Here is a 21,450-nt window from a genome sequence, read left to right as displayed (position 1 = left end):
GGTGCTGATTTTTGTAACGTCTCTAACTCTTAAAACATGTTAACTGTTTGGGCCAGGAAATAAGTTTACAAAGCCCTCAGGAGCCATGAGCTTGATTTCCCCATCCCCAGCTCCTTCTGCACTACCTGTAAGTAAACATAAACCTTTCAACACAACACCCAAGTCCAGTACGTACCTTGCAGCCCTGGGTACCCTTACCTCTGCAGCCTCCAACCTCCTTCCACCGCAGCAGGGTCAATTCTGCAGTTCCAGCACTGAGCAAAGCTCTCAGCTCATGTGGCTCCAAGGCAAGGCGATTCCAGATCAGCCAACCAAAGTCGCAGGGAAGTGGTGACTGGGAAGGCTTAGCAGGTACCAGCACTGCCATGGAACGCCATTTGCTGGCTCCATTCAATGCTCCTCCTTGTAATGGAGGAGGTGGATGCTGATGAAGCCATCTCCTCTGCTTCCCACAGCTCTCACTAATTTGCCCACCTTTTGCAGGTTGGACAGGGACTGTACACTCTTCCAACGCAAGGGCTATTTCTCTACTCACTTGTCCAGCGTGCCAAGCAAGTGCTTTTCAGTTCTGTAGAACAACCACTACCTTTCCTGTTTCTTCTTATTCTTGGCATAAAGGATTTTGAATCGCTTCCAACTGAGGTTAAAAGCATTTAAGAGTCTGTTTGCACAGTGCCTTTTTTTCAAGTGACCTCTAGTTGTAACACACACTTCCCCCAGCATACACAAAAATACCCAGATGGCTCGTAGCTTAGAACTGCCCTCAGATTCCTAAGAAAACCCTCTAGAGTAAGTTTTTCTCTCCTTTGAATTTTACCTATTGCTTGGTTTTCCAACTTCAACTTCATATTTGAAGTTATGCCACGCATGCCGTCTTGGGTGGGGGAGAAACTAAGAACTAGACAGAGCACAGTGATTCACATCACCTTGTTTCCAAGGCAGAGCACCAAAACACTGCTTGCAAAATGTATTTTTATGCTATAAAATTAGGCTCTCAATTAAACGTTATTAATTTTACCCATGGGAGTTTGTTAGCACAAGCTGAAGGAACTCCCAAGGGCTCTCACTAAAATCCTCTGCACTAAGCCTCCTCTTTTCTGCAGCTACAGAAAAGGGGGAAATGCTTATTTCAAAGCACCAGAACCCAAATTCTGCAGACACATGCGCCACAAAGTTTCCATTCAGTGTTAGTCCCAAGGAACAACAGGGATTTACTCACTGGACTGAAGTTTCCTACATGCACAGCCCTGTCTGCAGAAGTGGGGTGCTCGAGTGGGGGCTCATGAACAAGATGTACAGACAGCTCCAAGAATGGGACTCTGCTTTTCCTGGATCCTGGCATCTCCCAAAAAAGAGAGCTTTCAGATTTAATTAAATTTTACTATTTTATTTGTGAAAAAACTACAAGCAGAATTCATAAATAGACATTTCTATTTAAAGCAGGAAAATGATAAAGTGGCTTCTAATAACAGTCGTGCACATGCCAGTAACAGGAATATATTAACATCTTTTATTTGCTAGACAAAGAGCAGTGTCCAATATAAATTTCCCAAAAACATTTAAGACCTGTGAATTTCTGACCAGTTCACAAAACCACCATTGACACTTTAGCATGAAGATTAAAACAAACCTAACAGGACTGTCAGCTCTAAAGACTTTACAGAGCGGAAAAACTTTCAAGAGCGTTATACAAGCTGTCTTTCTGGGCAAATGAAAAATATAGCTCGTATAATACATTAACATAAAAATCCACAAGATAAGATTATGTTTTGACATACTTAAACAAGCATTCTATATTTGTCTCCAACAAACAAAGCTAAGGAAATAATGTAACCATCTTTACACAGTAAATTAAGGTTACAAGTCATACACAAGAACAGAACTGCTTGCGCATTAAAAACTGTTCAGCTCCATTGTCATACTCTAAATGTTGGCTCTTAAAACCATTCGGTTACATACAAGCAAAGGTTATCATATAGTCAGCAATTAATAAATTTTCAATAATTTAAGTTTACGGTAGAGCTTAAAAAAGTAGACTGAGAATGATCTTGGTAAGGCAGGTGAAAACATCTCAGTGGAAATAAACTCACGGAAGCTGCTGCCAATTGTTTTGATCTGTCCAATTTGAAACAAGCAAAGTGTTCCAATTAAAATAAATAGCCTGGTGGTGTAAAACGCTGTCATTTTCCCTTTGCAGAACTACATCAAACTGAGCAAGTCAGGCAAGCTGTGTTGGTGTCTGTGTGTGTGTGTGTGTGTCTGTGTAAGAGTTGGAACTTTGCAAACGTAACACTGTGCTTTACTTACCTGCTTTCTGTGCCACTGAACACCACGAATCTGGTCCTTCCCCTATCCTAGTGTTTTGGTTGGTTTGGTTCTTAAACACGTTCCCCACCAACAGTGGGATGACCCAGAGGGAATCCCACCCATGGACATGTGCTGTCAGGATGCTAACTTCAGAAATTAAGCGTAAAAGCAAACACTATCCGTCAAATCCACAACACAACAGCTACAGATGAGGCTGGGGAGGTTCAATGCTTAGCTAGCAATTTCTACTTAATGCAGAATTACAGGTCACTTTTTCCAAAGGAATTTTCCCACTTATTTATAATAAGCTACTTTATCAAGGAGGCACACCCAAAGAGACAGATGTTACCGATTTTACCAATAGCCATGAGTAGCTGGTTACGGCGTTAAAGCTTTGTCAACTGATCTACAGGTCCATTTTCACTTGAAAACGAAGCCATTTCCTGGCACACACAACGCTTTATTTTGTTTTTGCACAGAATCCCAGATTCAGTGAAGAAGGCGAGCTCATGGTTTGACTTGAAGCACCAGAATTAGCCCCACCTGAAGCCAGAGGGACTCACCACTGGCTCACACTCTTCACTGGATCACGGCGGAGATGCATGCAAGCCTAATTGATAATGGATCATTTATAAAGCAGTGCAAAATATACAAGTTCGGGGGCATCTTCAAAAAATCTCTCTTAAAAAATTATTCCAATACATTTCAGTAAAATAAATAAATATGGCTGACCAGTTTACCCTCCCTGAGACCCTTAAAGGAATAGTAAAAACTGGAAAAGGAATGTCTTTGCAATATCCCACTAATGTTAAATTGTGGATTGAGAAAGTCATAGTGTTTAAAACTATGTATAATAAATTGTCTTGATGCTCATAGGAAGCATCTGGTTTCCTTTGGTTCTTTTAATACTTTAAAAATGCTTAAAAAGGTAAAGACAGCCTATACTGTGAATATAAGCAAAATTAAGTCGGGGTGCCCATGTTAAAGTGTTCAGAGTAAAACCACTGCTGCAAAGGCACTGCCACTGCACATACCTTGGAGCTGGGGTTGTAACAGATCCCTACTCACACATTTCTGTCACCAGTGTGAAAGGAACCCATGTCTGCTACTCAAAACCACACAGATTTTAAAAGAAATCTTAAATCAGTTGCCTCCACAAAGAGAAATTACTCTTGCTAAGCAAATAATTCACAATATAACAAGCTGGCACAAAGTTGTCAAAATGTGGCCCTCTTTCATCATGCCCAAAAGTTATGCATTTGATGTCAACTGAAGCCATAGCCTCTGCACCTGAAATTACTGCAAAGCACCCTGGGGCCACTAAATAAAGATGAAAAGCCAAAAAGGTTTGGGATTTGTTGTTTTGTTTCACCTCTTCAGCCTAGTGTTTTAGCAGGATAATGCATGGAAGGTAAACTGTAAAGCAACATTAACAGGCCAAGAAAAGAAATTACAGTCTGAATAGCTTTAGAGCAAGAATGAAGGAGATGCTGGTAATGAGCACGAGCCACACGCGTCACTCACTTGCCAGCAGGCAAGTTTTTCCCTACTTTTGCTCCCATCACAGGAGACTGAGAAGCGTCCAAACGCTGACAAGCCCAGCATCGTCACTGGAGGAGATTCTGTTCAGAAACCACTCTTGGAATAGAGACGGATTTCAAGGAGAAGAGCCACCCCAACAGCACAGATGGGACAGATGAGGACTGACCCACATGCCGCAGGCTGGAATGAGCACCAGCTTGCTCCCTCAATCTGCAATCACTCCCAGCCCTACAGCTCCCTGCTGCCTTCTAACCCAAAGCAAACTGCTCCAGTTCTAAAGTTATCTTGGTCACTGATGCAGATGGACTAAATTCATTAAACCTAAGAACACCAAACATCTGTGGGATTGGCTATGCACAAGAGTGATACTTACATTACTAAAACAATGACTCTGTGCCATGCCAACACCAGTCCAGTTGCAAATGCTTACGCTCCAGCCAGACATGATCTTGCACATCACCAATCTGAATTACCCTCAAGGAAATACAAGCTACCTGGAGTAATCGTTTCTCATTTCAGATCCCAAGGTATAAAAATTAAAACCATGTGTCCAGTACATTTTAGCCATTGCTCAGGGAAGAAACGGGGAAGGAACAGAGAAAGAGAGAACAGGTCCCATCCAGGTTCAAACCTTCAGGAACGCTTTTCACCTAAGATCAGTTCCATTTCAGTTTCAGTACTTTCACAGAAGGGGACTGTCCCAGATCTTGAACTGCTCAAAAATGATTTTTTTTCACTTCACAGTGTTTCAAGCACCAGCGTTTCCATGTATTGGTTTCAAATAACCCTTTATATATATTTATTTATATATATATTTATATATAATTTATATCAAAACTGATAGTACACAGTATAACTGGAAGAACTGAACTTAAAAAGGATATGTTGAAGAGGATGGAGTTTGTGAATGCAATAAATAAAGCCCCCTTCCCTCCCCACCCGCTCCCTACCCCAAAACAAAAAGTTGTAATGTTCATGGAAAATTGTGCACAGCAGATATTATAAAAAAGTAGATTCAGGAGCACATCCAATTATAAATGATTGTTAGGAAAATCATATAAAACAATGGAATACATAAAAGTGTCAAGAGTAATCGTCAGGGTGAGAAATTCCTTGGTGGCCAGATGCCCACGGCAAGCAGAAGTTATCCTGGTTGCATCAGTAAGAGATCGATGTCCAAGTGTGTGTGTTCAAGCACAGAAGAAGCTCTCCAGGATCTGAACAGCATGGGCAGGTGGAGTGTTTGAATTTCATACCCTGAATTCATAGTTTCCACAACTGCATGTGCAATTTTCAGAAAGATTCGTCATTGACTGCCGACATGTCCCCCTTTGGCGTGGAGGAACGGGACGAGCCCTTGTCTGTGCTCTCAGAGCCCGAGCTGCTCTGATTCTGTTGTTCTGATCCTGCACTCGAGGTCACTGTAGAAGACGACGTGGAAGAAGAGCGAGTCTTTTCTTTAAAGTCTGTGATAATTACTGTGACATTTCCCACTGTGACTGCCAGCTGCTGTGCGGTACTCCTGTCCACATTTTTCAGTCTGGGTCTAAAAGAAATGAGAAAACATTTATAAACCGGATAAAAATAAGCAAGAAGGGAAAAGTTTATTAGGAAAAGGATTTGACAACAAACTCCATGTGACTTTCCCTACGCTTGCCTGCACAGATGGCAGTAACTGGGAGAGCCCAGGCAGCAGTGAATGCTGCACAGCAGAAGATGAAGGTTTGACCTGCTTCCCTGTGCTAGCCTGGGCCATGAGAGCTGCAGCAGCATGCTCAGCCCCAGAGGAAAGACCTGTCTTGCAAAGTGTGTCTCCTGTGGACTTATTCCTAATCCAACTCTGCCAGAAAGGAGGACACTACAGCAGAGCCAAGCGGACAGGAGCCAGACAGACCAAAGGATCTCCCCAAGGGGCAGATGAAAGCGTTCTCTTATCTAAATTCACCATCTCATCATGTGCCCTGATGTTATGAGACAAGGCTGTGACTCTGCAATACAAAACCACATGAAAGGATTTGACCACAATTCTTTCATTCCCATATTGGAACTCTGCAGCTGCAAACAACACAGGCACTGGGACAACTTGGCTTCTCTTTCAACTGCTTTGAGCTTATACAAATCAGATGCCCAATCAGCCCACGTATAAAATTGCTCTAAATGTTCCCTCTGGAACTGAGGCTATTGTAAATAAAATCCAGAACGTGCAACAGTGTTTCTTGCAGCTAGGGTTTTTGGTTAGGGGAAAGGATGGGGGGATCAAAGCCATCAGAACACACGATACTGGTATTTATTACTCAAGATTATCTCAGTAATTTGCATGCTGTGCTATCATTCAATTAGTAATGCATCTAATAAGGGCCTAGACTCTAGGAAGCTGACATTCACGCACATTTCAGAGGCTGGTCCAAAGCTTTAATACAACAAATCTTGGACACTCCTCCAGCTACCAGAGAATTCCAAGTCAGCTGCAGCAACTGCTGCAATTTACAGCTTTTGCTCCTAATTAAAGGTCAGGCTGAAGCAGTGGAATATTCCCAAAAGGGAAATTAAAATGGAGAGTCTTTATACATCACTGAAAAGTAGCTTGCCGAGAACTGCCTTATTCCAAGGGATGGAGGGAAGGCTAGTTTACTTTGGGATCAAGCTCCAGCTTTTAAACCAATCTGCCTTTCCTCCTCCTTGTCTGCAGCACATTAGGCTAGTGCAGTCAAAGCAAAAAAAGAGGAAATTTGGCAAACTTGGTATTCGCCGTGCACACTCAACAGTCTGCAGGGGTAAGTTAACAAGCGGAAAGTCCTTAAGTAGTCATTATCCAAGTGGTATTCTAGAACTAGACAGAATAAAGTATCAAGACTGGATGTACGGCTTCAAAAATAGAACAATTGCATTTCTGCAAACTTCCTTACCAAAAATGACGTTACTGCACCACAAACAGTATTTGCATACCTAGCTTAGGAGACTGGTTCAATTTTTAACAAGTACTACAGGAAAAGCCTTTCAAATAGATAGAAAATACAATTCAAATAATCACTGCACTGGGGTAACTGTCAGTAAAACCTCCTACTTGAAACAGCCCCTTAGGTTCAGTGGCCAGCCTTTTCAAACCCACAACTGAGCTTAGTGAATTCCCACAGCAGGGAGACACACACACCCCCACATGTATGCACTGGGCATACGCACTTGCAGGCGCTGGCAAACTCAACACATAACCACAGGCTAGATGAAATGATGTCACCTTGTTTGTGGGTAACAAGAAAGGCCAGATAGATCAGTGTGCTTTGGGGTTTCCGTCAGCTTTCAGATAGTGTCTCTGCAGACACAGGCTGCCCCCAAAGCATCAGTAGCAAACACAGCAGCAAGCGTTCCCGGAAGCGTAGTACGCATACGTATTTTCCTCCCTAAGCCCCAAGTTCCTCTAGGAAACCCAGTTCTTCCTGTAATTTGCCTGGGTCATTTGTTTTCTCTTGTACTCAGAAACAGTCAAAAAAATGCTGGCCCAGATACCGGAACAGACCTTTCTTCCTCCACCTTTCTACAGGGTTGAACAGGCACATGAACTCCCGCTACTGCTTGTCAAAAGCCAATGCTGATAGTGGTATTCAGGGGACAAAAAAAAGGAAGAATAAAAGGAGTTCATATGGCCTAAGCTGCATTCTGCCCAGAAAAGCTCCTGCTACCAGCAGCATTTGAGATAAGCCATGCAACAAGCACCTGAATGAAACTGCCCATGCATCTTTAAAGGCCAAGACAAAGTAACATGAAAGGACTAGGTGGAAGCAGGGCTGAGGTGCAGGGTGTATCTCTACAGTCCTGCTCACGAACACACTCTCAACACCAGTTTTAGAACTGAGCTCTCCAACCATTGCTGCAGCCAGTTTTAGAGATCTCCTCTGTGCAAAGAGCTGATGAATCACAGATGGAAACCTACAGTCTCTTCAGCACATGCATACAATTTTTGTTTCCTATAGAAGGCAAAGGGATGGGCCCATTCACGTTATTCTGCAATATTAAACACCCTGATGTTTTATGTTTATAGCTAAAAGGGTTTATGGCCAAATAAGAAAGGTGTTTCAAAATCATGAATGTGAAAGTGCACAGGAAGTCATGGAACAGACCAAGATATTTTGTCAGAAACAATCCAAAAAGTTCAAAAAGGATTTCTTAAAAACCCAGGGATCCTTGAAAGCCAATTTACAAAAACAGTTAAGAAATCTGAGCATGAAAAAAATCTGAACATATAAGTTGTATAAAACCCAGATCCTTTAAAAGGCAGCACTTCTGAGGGCAGTGAACTGCAAGAAAGGTTCCACTAAACTGAACACTTAAAAAGACTGTTTAAGAACAGGAGATGATGTATCCCTTAAAAACATCCAGCTAGACCTGATATTATTAAGGATTAATTAGGAATGACAGAAGCTTGCTACAAAGCATGGACTAAAAGACTCTGCAGTAGACAGAACGACTCCTTCAAGGAGTAAAAACAATTATTTGTTGCAATCTATCAATTTAATATTATGTCACCAGTCAAGTGCATCAAGTCTCCTACATCTTAAGTCTGAAAATAAGTACCATTACAAAAAGAACAGGGAAAAATAAATCACTGCAATAAAGCCATATTTCTCTAATCAAATGAGGAATGGACACTTCGATCCCGAGGGGCAGAGGAAGAGTTAACAGCAGTCCCTGCAAACAGCTCAGTCTTCTAGCAGAGCAAATCTCACACTGCCCTCACTACATTCAAGTCAGTTACTGTGTAAAGGACATTCACTCTTATTAAAGGTTTTCATGCTATTATTTAAAAGTTTCCAAGACAACAGTTTTCTGCAGTCATGTCTTGCCAACCTTAATGCTAACAGCAGCATGGACCATATTTCCCATGTGCTTTACAACTGTTTGCAGCTAATACTGCTTCAGTTCATGTGGCTTCACTGTAAAATACTTATTACAGCATGTTTTAAAAAGAGATGCAATTCTTCTACAGCCCACATAGGCAAAGTGCCCTGTTGAATTCTGCCTCTTATAGCTCTCCAAGTTCAATAATATAAAAACTGCTCTTTGATGCTGAATTTTTGATTTTAAGAAATAAAGCACAAGGCACCACTTAAAGAAAACAAGCATGGAGTATTGGTACAGGAAAGACTAGGAAGAAACCTTTCTCAACAGACAACTACTCATTTGAAACCTAGATAAATACAAAACCAACCATTCATGCTTTTCGTTGGTACCAAGATTCTAGCAAAGCTGTTCATGCAAGTTTTTAACCCAATATACTTGGAAAATTAACAATTACAGTGACTGAATTACAGATAAAGAAATTAAAAAAGTGACCTTTGTTACTGCTATCAAGTGATGATAAGAATTTGTTACAGACCACTACAAATGATGGTTAATGTTTTTCTACTCACTGTCTTTTACACCAAAAGCATTACCGCCCAATTGACAATAGGATTACTATAGAAATGAAAACTGAGTGGACAACAGAGTAAAATATTACCAATGCCTGAATCTGTCCTCAGCAGCAGAGTGTCTGAGTGCTTGCACACTGAGAAGGCTCATAGCCACTGATGGTCTTGCCATACTAAAGCAATACCCTGTGGGTTAGATGGTACTCTGCCCATCAAAAAAAACCAAACAAAACCACAGTGTTTGCTATTTAACACAGCTGTCAGATACCAAGAGCTTAACTATAGTATAAAGTTACCTTGAAGTGTGATTTGAGTCGCTGGTCTTTGTTGTAGTATTCCCAGACTGTATGCTGTTTGCTTCGCTAGGAGGATCTTTCACAATGTCTGACTTTGGTCTATAGAATTGGAAGGAAGACGGAGAGTATGATGTTAGTTGTACTACATGATTAATCAATGCACAATGCTACTGAAACCACACCATGTTTAATAGGTGACTACCCTTCAAACTTACTTAGTCTTCTTGTTAGCGTTCTTCTTTGTAACACTTGGACTAATTTCCTTCTCTTTGTCAGGTTTTTCTTTGTCTTGTTTTTCCACTTTCTCCTTCTTCTCCTTCTTAGGTGGTGGTGGAGTTGCATATTGCTGGGCAACTTGTTGTGCCACCAACTGAGAGTTTATTCTAGGTTTTCTATAACGACAATAAAAAGAGAGATCTATAGTCAGTTTTACACAATAAAAATTACTTCACCAAGAGCAGTATGAAGATTTATTTCAGCAATACTCGACTTAAAGAACCAAATGGATGCTCTTGTTTAATGTGAAATACTACTGCTGCTACCAAACACGATACAAATTTTAAAATTAAGAAACACTCCAACATCAGTTTCACATCAGTTTTTAGCCTCATTAAACATTCTTAAGTGTAATGCTCCCTTTCTTCCATCCATGTCATGAAATCACAGTCAACTGTGGGGGGACAACATTGAAAAAGTAGCTTTCAAGAAGTTTGCCAGCTGCGTTCTGTGGGTACACTTCAAGAGGAGAACAGAGTGATAAAAGTAAGTTTCCCAATAAACATCAGTCTCCTTCATATATTCAATTTAATTTTTCAAATGAGCCTCTGGTTCCCCAAAGCAGCAACACTTGCACAAATAACAAAGAGCAAGAGAAGGTAACTGAGAGGACTCTGTCCCAAGGACCATGACCGAAGCTCCCTGACAGGAGGACAGAAGACAAGTGGGTATTCACGGTTCCATGGGGCAACAGCCGTGCCAGGCTCCGACACACCATCTTTACACTATTGTCTGCAGTCCCCAATGGTGTTCAGACAAAATACACAGGCAAACTGTTTTACAAAGACTATTTCCATTTCAAATTATGATTTACACAAAAAAGTAGCCTTGCAAGTAACCAATGGCTTGGTTATTGGTCCTCACATGTCTTGTGGAAATTGGTACCTTCGTCCCTCCTGCATGTCTCATCCAAACTCTAACATCCTCTCAGTGTAAAAGCTTAAGACCTCTCCCTCCTGGCCTGACATATCACAAAGCTGTTTATACTTCGAACACTCCGACTACTCATGATCGATCCAACCTCTTTAACGTGCCAGAAAGATCTATGCTCTCTACGTCCACACAGCTTGCAGGGGGGAAGAAAACCAGCTTACTGACTCCATTAGTCGTCCATTATGAGCTGAATACTAATTGCAATAGTTGTTTAAGCACATCCATAGCCATTATCTTGGTCATAAATACGATTCAAGTATTTCACATCAGCCTACAACATATTGCCAAGGAAAACTGTATACAAGTATCATTAAGTCACAACTGCCACACAGAAACCCAAGGGTTTCTGCTGCAGAGCTCTGTACCTGCATCCAGTTTTTACTAGAAACATCTAGAGAGACTTTAATAAGCTACTTAGTGAACTCACGTGATAAAGAAAAAAAGTACAAAATATTAATTGCTCATATCTGCATTCAGAGATGATACAGACAATGGAACACCCAGAGAAGTTCTACTCCCTGTCACAGGAAAATCCAAGTATCTAATAAACCTGTTGATACTGGTTTTCTGTATAATGGTACCAAGATGTTCTTACTGAAGCCAGATATACCCAAATATTTAATTTCATTTCAGAACCACAGCTTATTATAAACTATGCAACAGGCTGTAATCAGGCCTGTGACCTGTCTCAATACCACTGGCACTTGGATCTTTCACCCGACACAGAAACTATAACTCATTTTATGCTACAAGCTGCATTCATTTCTGAGCAAAGATTATCTGATCTTCAGCCTTAAGTAACTATGATGCTGAAACATTTTGCAGATCGTATCAAGCAGTTACCTGTTCCACAGAACAAAGAAGATATTTAGCATCCTTGCATTTGAAGTCCCATATATAGCAATTTCTGTCTGTAAGACTGAGAATAAACACGTCAGAAGAAGTGTTTTGGTTACACGGAAAAGACTTTCAGATTGATGCAACCACACCAAAAGCTGACAACACTAGCTTGTGTCAAGCAACCTGCTAACCACCTACTCAAAAAAAAGAAGGAAAAAGCAGAGATAAAGTATCAAGAAATCTTCAAAGAGAGGGCAGATACCATCTCCCTGCGTGATTATACATGATTAACCTCACTGCTTGAAGCTGCCACTTCTGCTCAGACTTACAGTTATTTGCTGTTTACATAGCCAGCTAAGCCAGAAACCCCAGCCATTCATGGGAAATCCCACTTCAAGAATGTGACAGCACCTGCAAAGTTTTTCTGCTTTGCACAACTGATGTGCCTGCTTGTGATGTTATTCCTAAGGCTTACATCCAATCTCTGCAGTGACAGAGCCGCCGCTGCTGTTGCGCGAGTGCTGCACTGCTTGAGTGAAGATACAAATTTTAAAATGGAAACTTCAACTAAAATGAACAATAAAAAAATACATAAATAAATCACACAGCATTTCCCCAGAGAAGGCTGGAATCCAAAAAAGACCAGCCCTGAAGTGCTCCTGCAGAGACACTTTGCCCCATGCTCTTCCGCTCCTTATCTGTGACAGCACAGTACATTTATTAAGTTTTATCACATTCTAGCCAGCCACTGACATAACTAGCACAACTTCTCCAAACCCCATTATTTGCATACTCCTGCTTACATGCCAGGATGGCTCCCTGGTAAGGGCAAACCCCAAACTGAAAGGAACTGGCAACAGCATGTGCAGACAAGGGACCTGCAGGAAGGGGCACCAGGCCTGCAGCTGGGGTTTCTCCTGCCACACCAAGGAAGGAAGCAGAAAGGTGCTGAGACTCCTGTCAACACCAAGCATGTTTCAACATCTACTAGAACCGGTTTATTTATTTATTTTAAATAATGCAAATAACCCATTCACTTTCCAATTCCTAATTTGGCCATTTCACACACTAGCAGCAAGGCTAGGAAGGTTAAAAAACAGGTAGGTTAAGCAACTGGCATACTAATAGTAATAATAATAGGAGCAATAAAATCCTTCAAATAATCCTTCATGCTGCCACTACAGCCAGAATACACAGGTTACAAACCCTTTACAAAAAAGCCAAGCAAAGCAAGTAGAGCACCACATTTTTAAGCAAAGCAAACTATAACCATGGTAACCATAATCAAGTAAAGTAGCTGCAATATCCAAAACTTGCTCCCAGTTTCCGTGCCTACCAAAAAAAAACCCACTTCAAGGGCAAACACTGATCTAACCCAACACCCCTAGCAAAGACCACAGAATTACAGGATGGTCTGGGTTGGAAGGGACCTTACAGATCATCCAGCTCCAACCCCCTGCCACGGGCAGAGACACCCTCCATTAGACCAGGTTGCTCCAAGCCAAGTCCAGCCTGGCCTTGAACACTGCCAGGGATGGGGCAGCCACAGCTTCTCTGGGCAGCCTGCGGCAGCGCCTCACCATGCTCACAGGGAAGAGCTCCCTAACATCTAACCTAAATCTCTCCTCTCTCAGTTTACAGCCATTCCCCACTTTTTCCTATCACTATGTGCTCTTGCAGATCATTCTTCCAGACACCATTCCTGCCTCTACAGCAATCTGTACCATATCCTAGTCTCTCTGTTTGTCAAAGCAGCCACCCTCCTCCTGTGTGTTGTGAGCTCTGCTCCAGCTGTGGCAGCAAGTAGCCTGTATTGCCTTTTAGCAATAAAGAAAAAAGTAAAATCACCGATACTTTTCAGAGGATACTAGTCATTTTCCCCTGCAGAATCTGAACACGGAAGAAGAAAGGAATATCAGTGGAGAGAAACAAGCCTCATTCTCAGTTGGGCTGCAATTCAACATGCTCTGGCTTCTACTGCAGAATTTGGAGTAAAAAAATGAACAGAAAGTTAAAAGCATTTCTATATTTTTATTGTAAGAATAAACAGCTGCCGAAACAAGTATTAGCCATGTTTTATCTCCAGATCGGCTCATCAGCTTGCTTTCCGTGACATTAAATGGTTCATACAAACAAAGAATACATCTAAGTGAGAAAAATCAAATCCCAACTCAGCCTCTTCCAAACTTTCTAACCAGCATTTGCACTGAAGAAGTACACTGTCATTTAGGAGAAGGTTTAAAAGTATCAACATTACACAAAAACTTCAGCTAACAAGTCTCAACTTCCAAAAAAAAAAAAAAAATACCTGAAGAGTTGCAATACTTAGTATTACACTTGGTTCTTGTATTCCTAAGCAGCCCCCAAATGCTTTAGCAAGTATCTGAGATAAGTAATGCTCCTTCTACCTGAAGGAAGGTTAAGATAAAGTTGTGTTTTGCTTGGACAATTTCCCCTTATTTAAGCAACAGTCTGGGTAAAGACTCAACCATTATGACCCAACACTGATGTGACAAATACCTGAACATTATCTTCTTTTTTTCAAGCTCTTTAAAACTAAGAGCAATTAAACAGATTTAAACTGTGCTTTCAAAGTTACCTTCAGCCAGAGAAACTGTTTCACACTAGTTAAACATCATTTACATCACAGAAGCAGATATTTGCACAACCATTCACAATCTTTGCTTAGGACATACTAAGGCACAAAGAGCTGAAATACATTTGTCTATTCTGTGCATAGCTTTGGCACATTGGTATTTATCATCAACTATTGTAAATGATGCGCACAAATATTCTTTACCATCCTTCAGTAATGGACCTGCACAGAAATACAGTGCCTGCGAATACTATACCCTCAGATTGTCATATGAAGCAACACTGCGACGTTTGGCTCATAGGAAGTGAAACAAATGGAAGCCTTTTCCCAAAGGGCTCACTGCCCACGTTACTGTGCTCTTCAAATGAAAAAAATAATAAATAATTAAAAACCAAAACCCAAAAAAGCAACAACAACAACAAAAACACAACTGTAGTTTTAAGGTTCTGGCAAGCATCTCACAGTGTTTTACTACTTGCATTTTTTTCTCTCTATCTCAAAGCTTTCTTTAAAGCCCCTTTTGGGACCAATTCCAGAGCGCTGCTGCCCAGGAATTCTGCTCCTCCACTTGTAACCCCTGCAAGTGGGCTTAGGAGCAGAGCAGCACAAATCACCGCACAACCAACACACGGTAGTAACTCAGACCTGGATTTCAACAGGGATATAGGAGGATAAATTGCACCATATTTTTATGTGACCCTAATTTCTGTATATGTTTGGGATTCCCCTGGTCCTGCTGCCTTGAGAAAAGACAAACCACACACCTCCTGTAGACACAGTGAAGCAGAGACAGCGGCTGGTTTTATACCCACAGCAACACACGGAGACCCTGAGGAACTCCAGCAATCCCCAGAAATGTGGATCTAATTACAAATGCTGCTGCTTCCTTACAACTATGTTATCAGAAGAACGAAAATGGCATCGAGTGGGATTTCAGAGTCAAAAGCCTCGTGTAACGTAAAAGTACTGAGGATTTGGATAATTTCACACTGTTCTGGCTTTGATGCAGGAGGCGATACCAGCAGACCTCTGCATGGCTCGCCATTTCTTTGAGAAGTGCTTTATACACCGTGCGGTGTGAAGTGCATGATTATTTTAATAATCCCAGTCACACAGCAATGTATCTTTGCTCAAAGAAGAGCAAGAAAACAAGACTAAAGGCATTTGCATGCATGTTTATGAAATAGTGCCAGATCAGTAATACAATCAGCATACTTCTGAGTGTTATTGTAAAGCAAGGTTAGAAACTAACCCATGAATATTAACATCTCCTTAAAAGAATTTTACATTTAGAAGAACTAAAGCTTTAGAGTAATTAAACCCCAACCATGACCAGGTGAGCACTCATTCTTGCATGCATATTTTCCAGATCATTTGTGATGGCCACATGGTCCTTTTTAGCAACAAGAATGAATGAACAAAATGTCCTTGGTGTACAACTGCAGAGCAGTATGGAAGCTGTTTGCATTTATCCAAGAAGTTCTCTGCACAATAGAAGACCACAAAGCAATGCTAAAACAGTAAAAGACAACTAGAAAGATACAAACAGCAAGAAAGATGTGACTGAGCAATATCTTGTTGAAAGAATTTTCTTTGAATGTGCTAATGCTGTGTTTTTAATTCAAAATACAGATGTTTAAAAATACAGAAGTTAATCTAAGGAACATCTACTTCTGGGCTGGCACAGCAATGTGTTTTAAAGGCTCTTGGGTGTTAAGTCTGAACACTTTGGAAGAAAAGGTGAAAGTAAAAGCTTCACACAAACAAAACAATCACCCACCACAAAATAAACTAAGTACATTTAAGAATGTATGGCCACCTCCAGAAAGCCTCCAACAAACTGTTCAACATCCTCCTTGACCATCCAGCCGCTGTCTCCTACCTCATCGAAAGAGCCAAGAATAAGCAAAGCAGAGATAAAGAAGCCTCAGCTTTGTGATAACTATTGCTGGCCACAACAACAAACCTTGAGCTGTTCAGATTTCAGAAGAAGAGTTATTTTCAACTTTATGTTTGTCCACTAGAAGTTTTTAAGACTTCAGGTCATGGCTCAGTTTGAACACCCTCCACAGTACTTAGGTTTCAAACTTTAAAGAGTTCAGAATTATCTGCAGTACTTAATATTTAGTGGTCTCACAAAGCTGCCAGCTCCCTGCTTTTAGGGTGAATAACTTTCCCATTCTTAATTTGGTTAAATGAAATGCAAGCTGTCGCCTCCATATACACCACACATTTTGCTGGAAAGTGGCTAGTCACTGACTCTGTGTCCCTACAGGGTAGCTAAAGCTCTTTGAATGGTGCCTGTAGAAAGAATACTCTATTCTTACTCGTGACAGGAGCTTTAGCATTGCTTATTTTTAATTATTTGGGCATACTTACAAATCAAAGCCTATAAATCAGTTTTATTCCCAGAGCTGACACTGCACAGATTTTGCAGCTCATGTTTCTGTTTTTCGGGTTGGTTTTCTTCCTTAGTGAAAATACACTAAAATCACAAAGCCAGTACTAAGAGAGTCCTAGAATTGATCTATGAAACTATTTCAGTACAACTGCTCAATAGCACAGTATAATAGATATTTCAGTACTTCCACAGTTCTTTTTTAATATACATTGTTTCATAAAATCCCATTACAAACAGTCTAAAGTTAGGGCCATAGGATGTTTCTGGAAGCAGCTTGACCAGAATTTTGCCATCCTGAAGCTGAGTAGTCACATAATTCCTCAAAACACCCATTCCAATATAGTACAGAACTGGAATCTGCAAATACCATTTGCAGATGCTACCACAAATCCAAACGTGAAAGCAAATCGGGACCATTCACCTCCTATCAAATTAAGTATGAAACATCTTCCAGAGAACAAGGCTAGTTGGGAATCTGTTGGAAAATTCTCAGTGGAGAAGCACCACTGATTGCAGTTCTGCAAGTATACAGAGCCTGCACAAAACTTTGGTTTATTTTGTTCTGGGGGGTTGGGGATGGTTTATCTTGTTGTTTAAAGGGAAGTTGATAAATCAGTCTGGGCTTTCTAGTTATGAAGTACCACTGATTGACTGCAAACCTGGGCATTTTCCATCTAGTCTCACGGGCTCTGCTTACCATACTGCCCTAGGTCTTCATCCTTCCCTACAACACAGCCCTATGAAAATAATTCAAAAATGTAAGTCTAACATTGTATGATGCATATTTTGGACCACAGGTTTACTCTGATACACCTCTGTGGTGGGCTCATGATACCAAGTAGTGTAAGACTATGCAGCAAACAAAAGTTCCCGCACACTCTGGAGAAGGAAGAGCCATAGCTACAAGGACTCATGCAAAACAGCAAGAGCTGTTCTCAAGAGCAACAACCCTTCCCTTTTGCAGCTATTTAATTTGAAATCACAAGATGGGAAAAAGAAGAGTTAAGCACAAGGCCACCTCTGATAAGAGAGTGTGGATGGAAAATAGCAGTGATGGCAAATAACAAAGCTGATATCAGTTATTGGAAGAAAGCTTGATGTTTACTTAACCACTAATACCATAAAATCTAACTTACTATGTCTGCACAAAGCAAAACAAAAGTCATGCTGGAGTTTTGGAAGACATACTGCTCTGTTTCTCCTTTTAGAGTAAGAGCCTGCCTGGAAGCTCTCACAGTACTGGCAGTCTTGCTCCTCTTCTCATCTGTAGCACCTACCTAAGCTGCAACAGGAGATAATTTCATATCTCATCTGCAGCAGCTAACGAGTGCCAACGAAAGCTCCACGGGTGCCCAGCAGATGCTCACCCTGTAGCTGCTTTCTCTGCCTAGTCTGAATCACTGGAAGAGGCCTGCTCCAATGATGGCAACTGCTCCCTGACAATCTCTGCTCCATCCCTGGAGCTGCAGGAGATCATGGTGCCTGTCTGTGCTTGCTGTGTGATGCTGACCTGCACAGCGAACCATCAGCAGGCACTGCAGGAGCTTGTGGGTGTGTATATAATGTCTAAATAAAGCTAAAATTAGTGAAGAATTGGCAAAACACCACATTTACCATATTTTAAGCATATTTTGTCTTGTTTGATGGGGATGCAGGACTGCCCAAATAATCACAAGTTCATTAAGTTTACAAACATTGCAAAACTACTTCTGATTCATGAGCATGTACAAAATCTAAGACAAAAGTACATAGCAGAATGACAGACGCTTTCTTGTTCCAGTATTTCACATGAAAAATAGTTTTCTATTAAGCTTTTAAATGGCCCATGTAAAAAAAAAAAGAAACCAAAAAACAAAACAAAAAAAAAAAACCAAAACAAAAACCAGAAATTTAGAAAAAAAAAAAAAAGGGCACAATACATCTCCCCTGTTTAAAACAAAATTTGTAACCAATTAATATGGCATCAATTTCCAACTGCAACATCACCCTAAATTCCAGCTGAGCTAAACCAATTTTACAGCTCCTCTCCTTGCTCTTTGCCTAAGCATCTGCTTGCCACAAGTAAGAGTTAGGCCCACAGCAAAGCATTCAGCAAAAAGCACCGCTTCCTACTCATTTATTGGGTTTCTTGGGAAGATTTCTACAGCAGGAGAAAAACTGTGCTAATCTATACAAAATCCACAACCAAGTGCTTATGAAATGGGAATGCAACCATAAATGTAAAAAAAAAAAAGTCCTTGAGATTAGCAAGTAATTTTTTCTTAGGTGTGCAAATTTTTCTGGTCTAAATAATTTTAGTCCCATGTTGCAAGTGCTGCACAAGCTTCATTTCTATAAACTTACTGCAACCGCTCTCATCATGCTATTGACCCATTCACTGATCCAGTCAGAGCTTCAGTTTAATCCATCACTGAAAATTCAAAGCAGTGCTTCAGCAGGTTGTAAACGTGCGGTGCTGCTGCTTCTGGTGTTTTCATCTACAGACACACCTTACTGCAAAACACCAAATGTTCCATGATTTACAAGGACTTGCAAAATTGTTATGGAAAATTCACTGATCTCAGCACAAAATTTACTTGCCTACTACCACCAGAATGATGATAAAACTAAGGCCATTTTACTTGCTTGTCAAAAATAAGCTGCTCTCACTAGCAAAAATTTCAAAACAGCTCATAAAGCTGGCAGCAACCAAGATATGCATAATATAACAGATTTAAAACAAAATCAATTACTTAACTACGTCTTCCTATTTGACTGTTTATTAAGCTATGTATAATCCTGAGGAAAGCAAAGAGGCTCAAAACTTCCTGTTGAGTAAGAAGATGCAGTTGGCAGCATGAAGGTATAAATGAGTCTGATGGAAATTTAACACGTAGATTCCCCAAAGCAACTGCTCATGGTTATTGTCTTATAAACTAAAATAACAAACATCTGAAGAAAACTTTTAGCAGCTGTAACTAAAGCTAAAAAACTAAGAACACCAGACTTGACGTTAAAGAAGTGCTTTATTGATGCTGCTAATACGTATCTTTCCATTCTTGAGTAGTAACAGAAATTGGCAAGCTGGATTAAAGGCTGATGTATATGTGACATGTGAGCATCTGTCTCCAGGTTTTAGGATACTGAAGTTTCACCCTTTAAAAAAAAATCACAGCAGAGGCACCAAATTTGGAAAGTGAGCAATAAAAAGAAGAGATGCTGAGAAAAGGAGCTCCCTACTGAAAGAGTCAGTTAAATGCTGAAACTGATCACCTCCCCAAAAGCTTGTACTAAAACAAAAGTAGAATACCTTTCCAAAAGCATCCTTCTTAAAAGCCTGTTATTAGATAAGTACGAAGAAAACCTGTACTCTTCTCTTATAGCAAGATGACTTATAAAAGCATTTGTTAACATGAACAGGCATCTCCAAATCTGAGTATGTATCAACGTTTAATGCCAAATAATGTGGCACGGCATATACAGCACCACCACTAAATAAGCCTGTCAATTACTAGTTTTAAGAGAAAATTTAATATGGTCTAATGTCTGCAAAAAAAAAAAAAAACACCAAAATTTAATTCAATCTAAAACCCCACCTGTTGCACAGCTACAGCTGAACGGGATTTTAAGATTTTGAAGTTGCACACCAGTATCACTGATTCAGAATTTGTGTTTTGACAACACATTTCCAACAGCCGTAACTTGCTAGCAAATGGAAGGTAAACTTTAACTTTGAAGCAAGATGAACTTCTATAAACTTGCATGCTTAGGCTCCAATTTTTAAGTCAGCTCTGATGCAGACAGATCAAGAGTCACTGTTTTGCCATCACTGTCACCCTGTCAAATACTGTTCCAAATTCAGAACTTACAGGACTGAAACAGCCTACAAACCTTCAAGCGATGGTCACTAGCAAGAACTACATCACAGGGTTTCCAATCACTATAGCATAATGCTTAAACTTACATACAACTTACTCTTTGAGAGGGGCAGATAACCTCAACACCTGACTTATGCATAGAGAGGCGTAACAGCTTAGGTTATTTTTTTTTTTTCCACAAAAAAACTTCTACTGATGAACTTTTGCAGAGTCCCCTAGCAATGCGGGGGTGGGCTGGTTTTTCAGAGTAAAATTTCACTGAACTTGCATGGCACTGGAACACTGTACACTTCTCTATCACGTAACAACCAGGCTAATTTCACATAGAAGCAAAACAAGAAACTATCATTTCTACAACAGATGCTGAATAGACTCAATAGGCTCTAAATCTCTAGGGATGCCATTAATAATAAAAGTAATTAAAAAAATAATAAGGCAGCAAATTGAGCAAGGCAGTAATTTTAATTCCGCTACATCAGATACTGCAGGCTTTACCTAAATGAGACACACGGAGTTTCCTCAGCAAGCAAAACCTCCTTTATATTAAAACAAGGGACATTAATGATAGGATTTCCTTTCATATGAAACAACATTTCAAGAGTCCTTGAACAACCAGGAGTGTAGCTTTGCCAGCAAAGTTCCAGCCTGCAGCAGCTACACAACTTAAGAGTGACATCAGGGCTGCTGCAATGTGGAGGGGACACTACTAAAGCAGCAGCACAAGGAACTGGTACCCACTGGTACTGGGAAGAAGTATCTACCTACCTACTCCTTCAAATGCTGTTCCCTGCACAATCTAGTGTGAAATACTCTGTCAATGCTTTAAGAGGAAACCTAACTGCTCAGTAAATCACTCTGCTTTTCCAAACACAGCAAGAAATAAGAGACACCCTGAAGGATGATGAGGCAAGGCAGACATGCCTTTTCAAGAGGCCACCATGTGCTCAGAGGAGCTCTTTTTCCCCCCATTGTGTCCTCTGAACACAATCTGGTAAAG

The 21,450-nt window shown here is 40.6% G+C and overlaps 1 protein-coding gene across 1 annotated transcript in view; it reads right to left on the bottom strand.

Annotated features, from left to right (window-relative positions):
• Positions 1-1,487: 1,487 nt before the first annotated feature.
• Positions 1,488-21,450, bottom strand: part of RYBP (RING1 and YY1 binding protein) — a 45,304-nt gene continuing 25,341 nt past the window's right edge. Inside the window, exons 3-5 of the mRNA XM_065687532.1 lie at positions 9,766-9,942; positions 9,551-9,649; positions 1,488-5,395 (exon numbers count right to left, since the gene is read on the bottom strand). Of these exons, the coding sequence (XP_065543604.1) occupies positions 5,143-5,395; positions 9,551-9,649; positions 9,766-9,942 (529 nt within the window). The 3' untranslated portion in view covers positions 1,488-5,142. The remainder of the gene's footprint in view (positions 5,396-9,550; positions 9,650-9,765; positions 9,943-21,450) is intronic.

Source organism: Lathamus discolor, chromosome 7 (genome assembly GCF_037157495.1).
Source record: "Lathamus discolor isolate bLatDis1 chromosome 7, bLatDis1.hap1, whole genome shotgun sequence".
Classification (NCBI taxonomy): Eukaryota; Metazoa; Chordata; class Aves; order Psittaciformes; family Psittacidae; genus Lathamus; species Lathamus discolor.
Note: the sequence above shows the minus strand (reverse complement) of the source record. Positions and strands in the feature narration are given on the sequence as shown.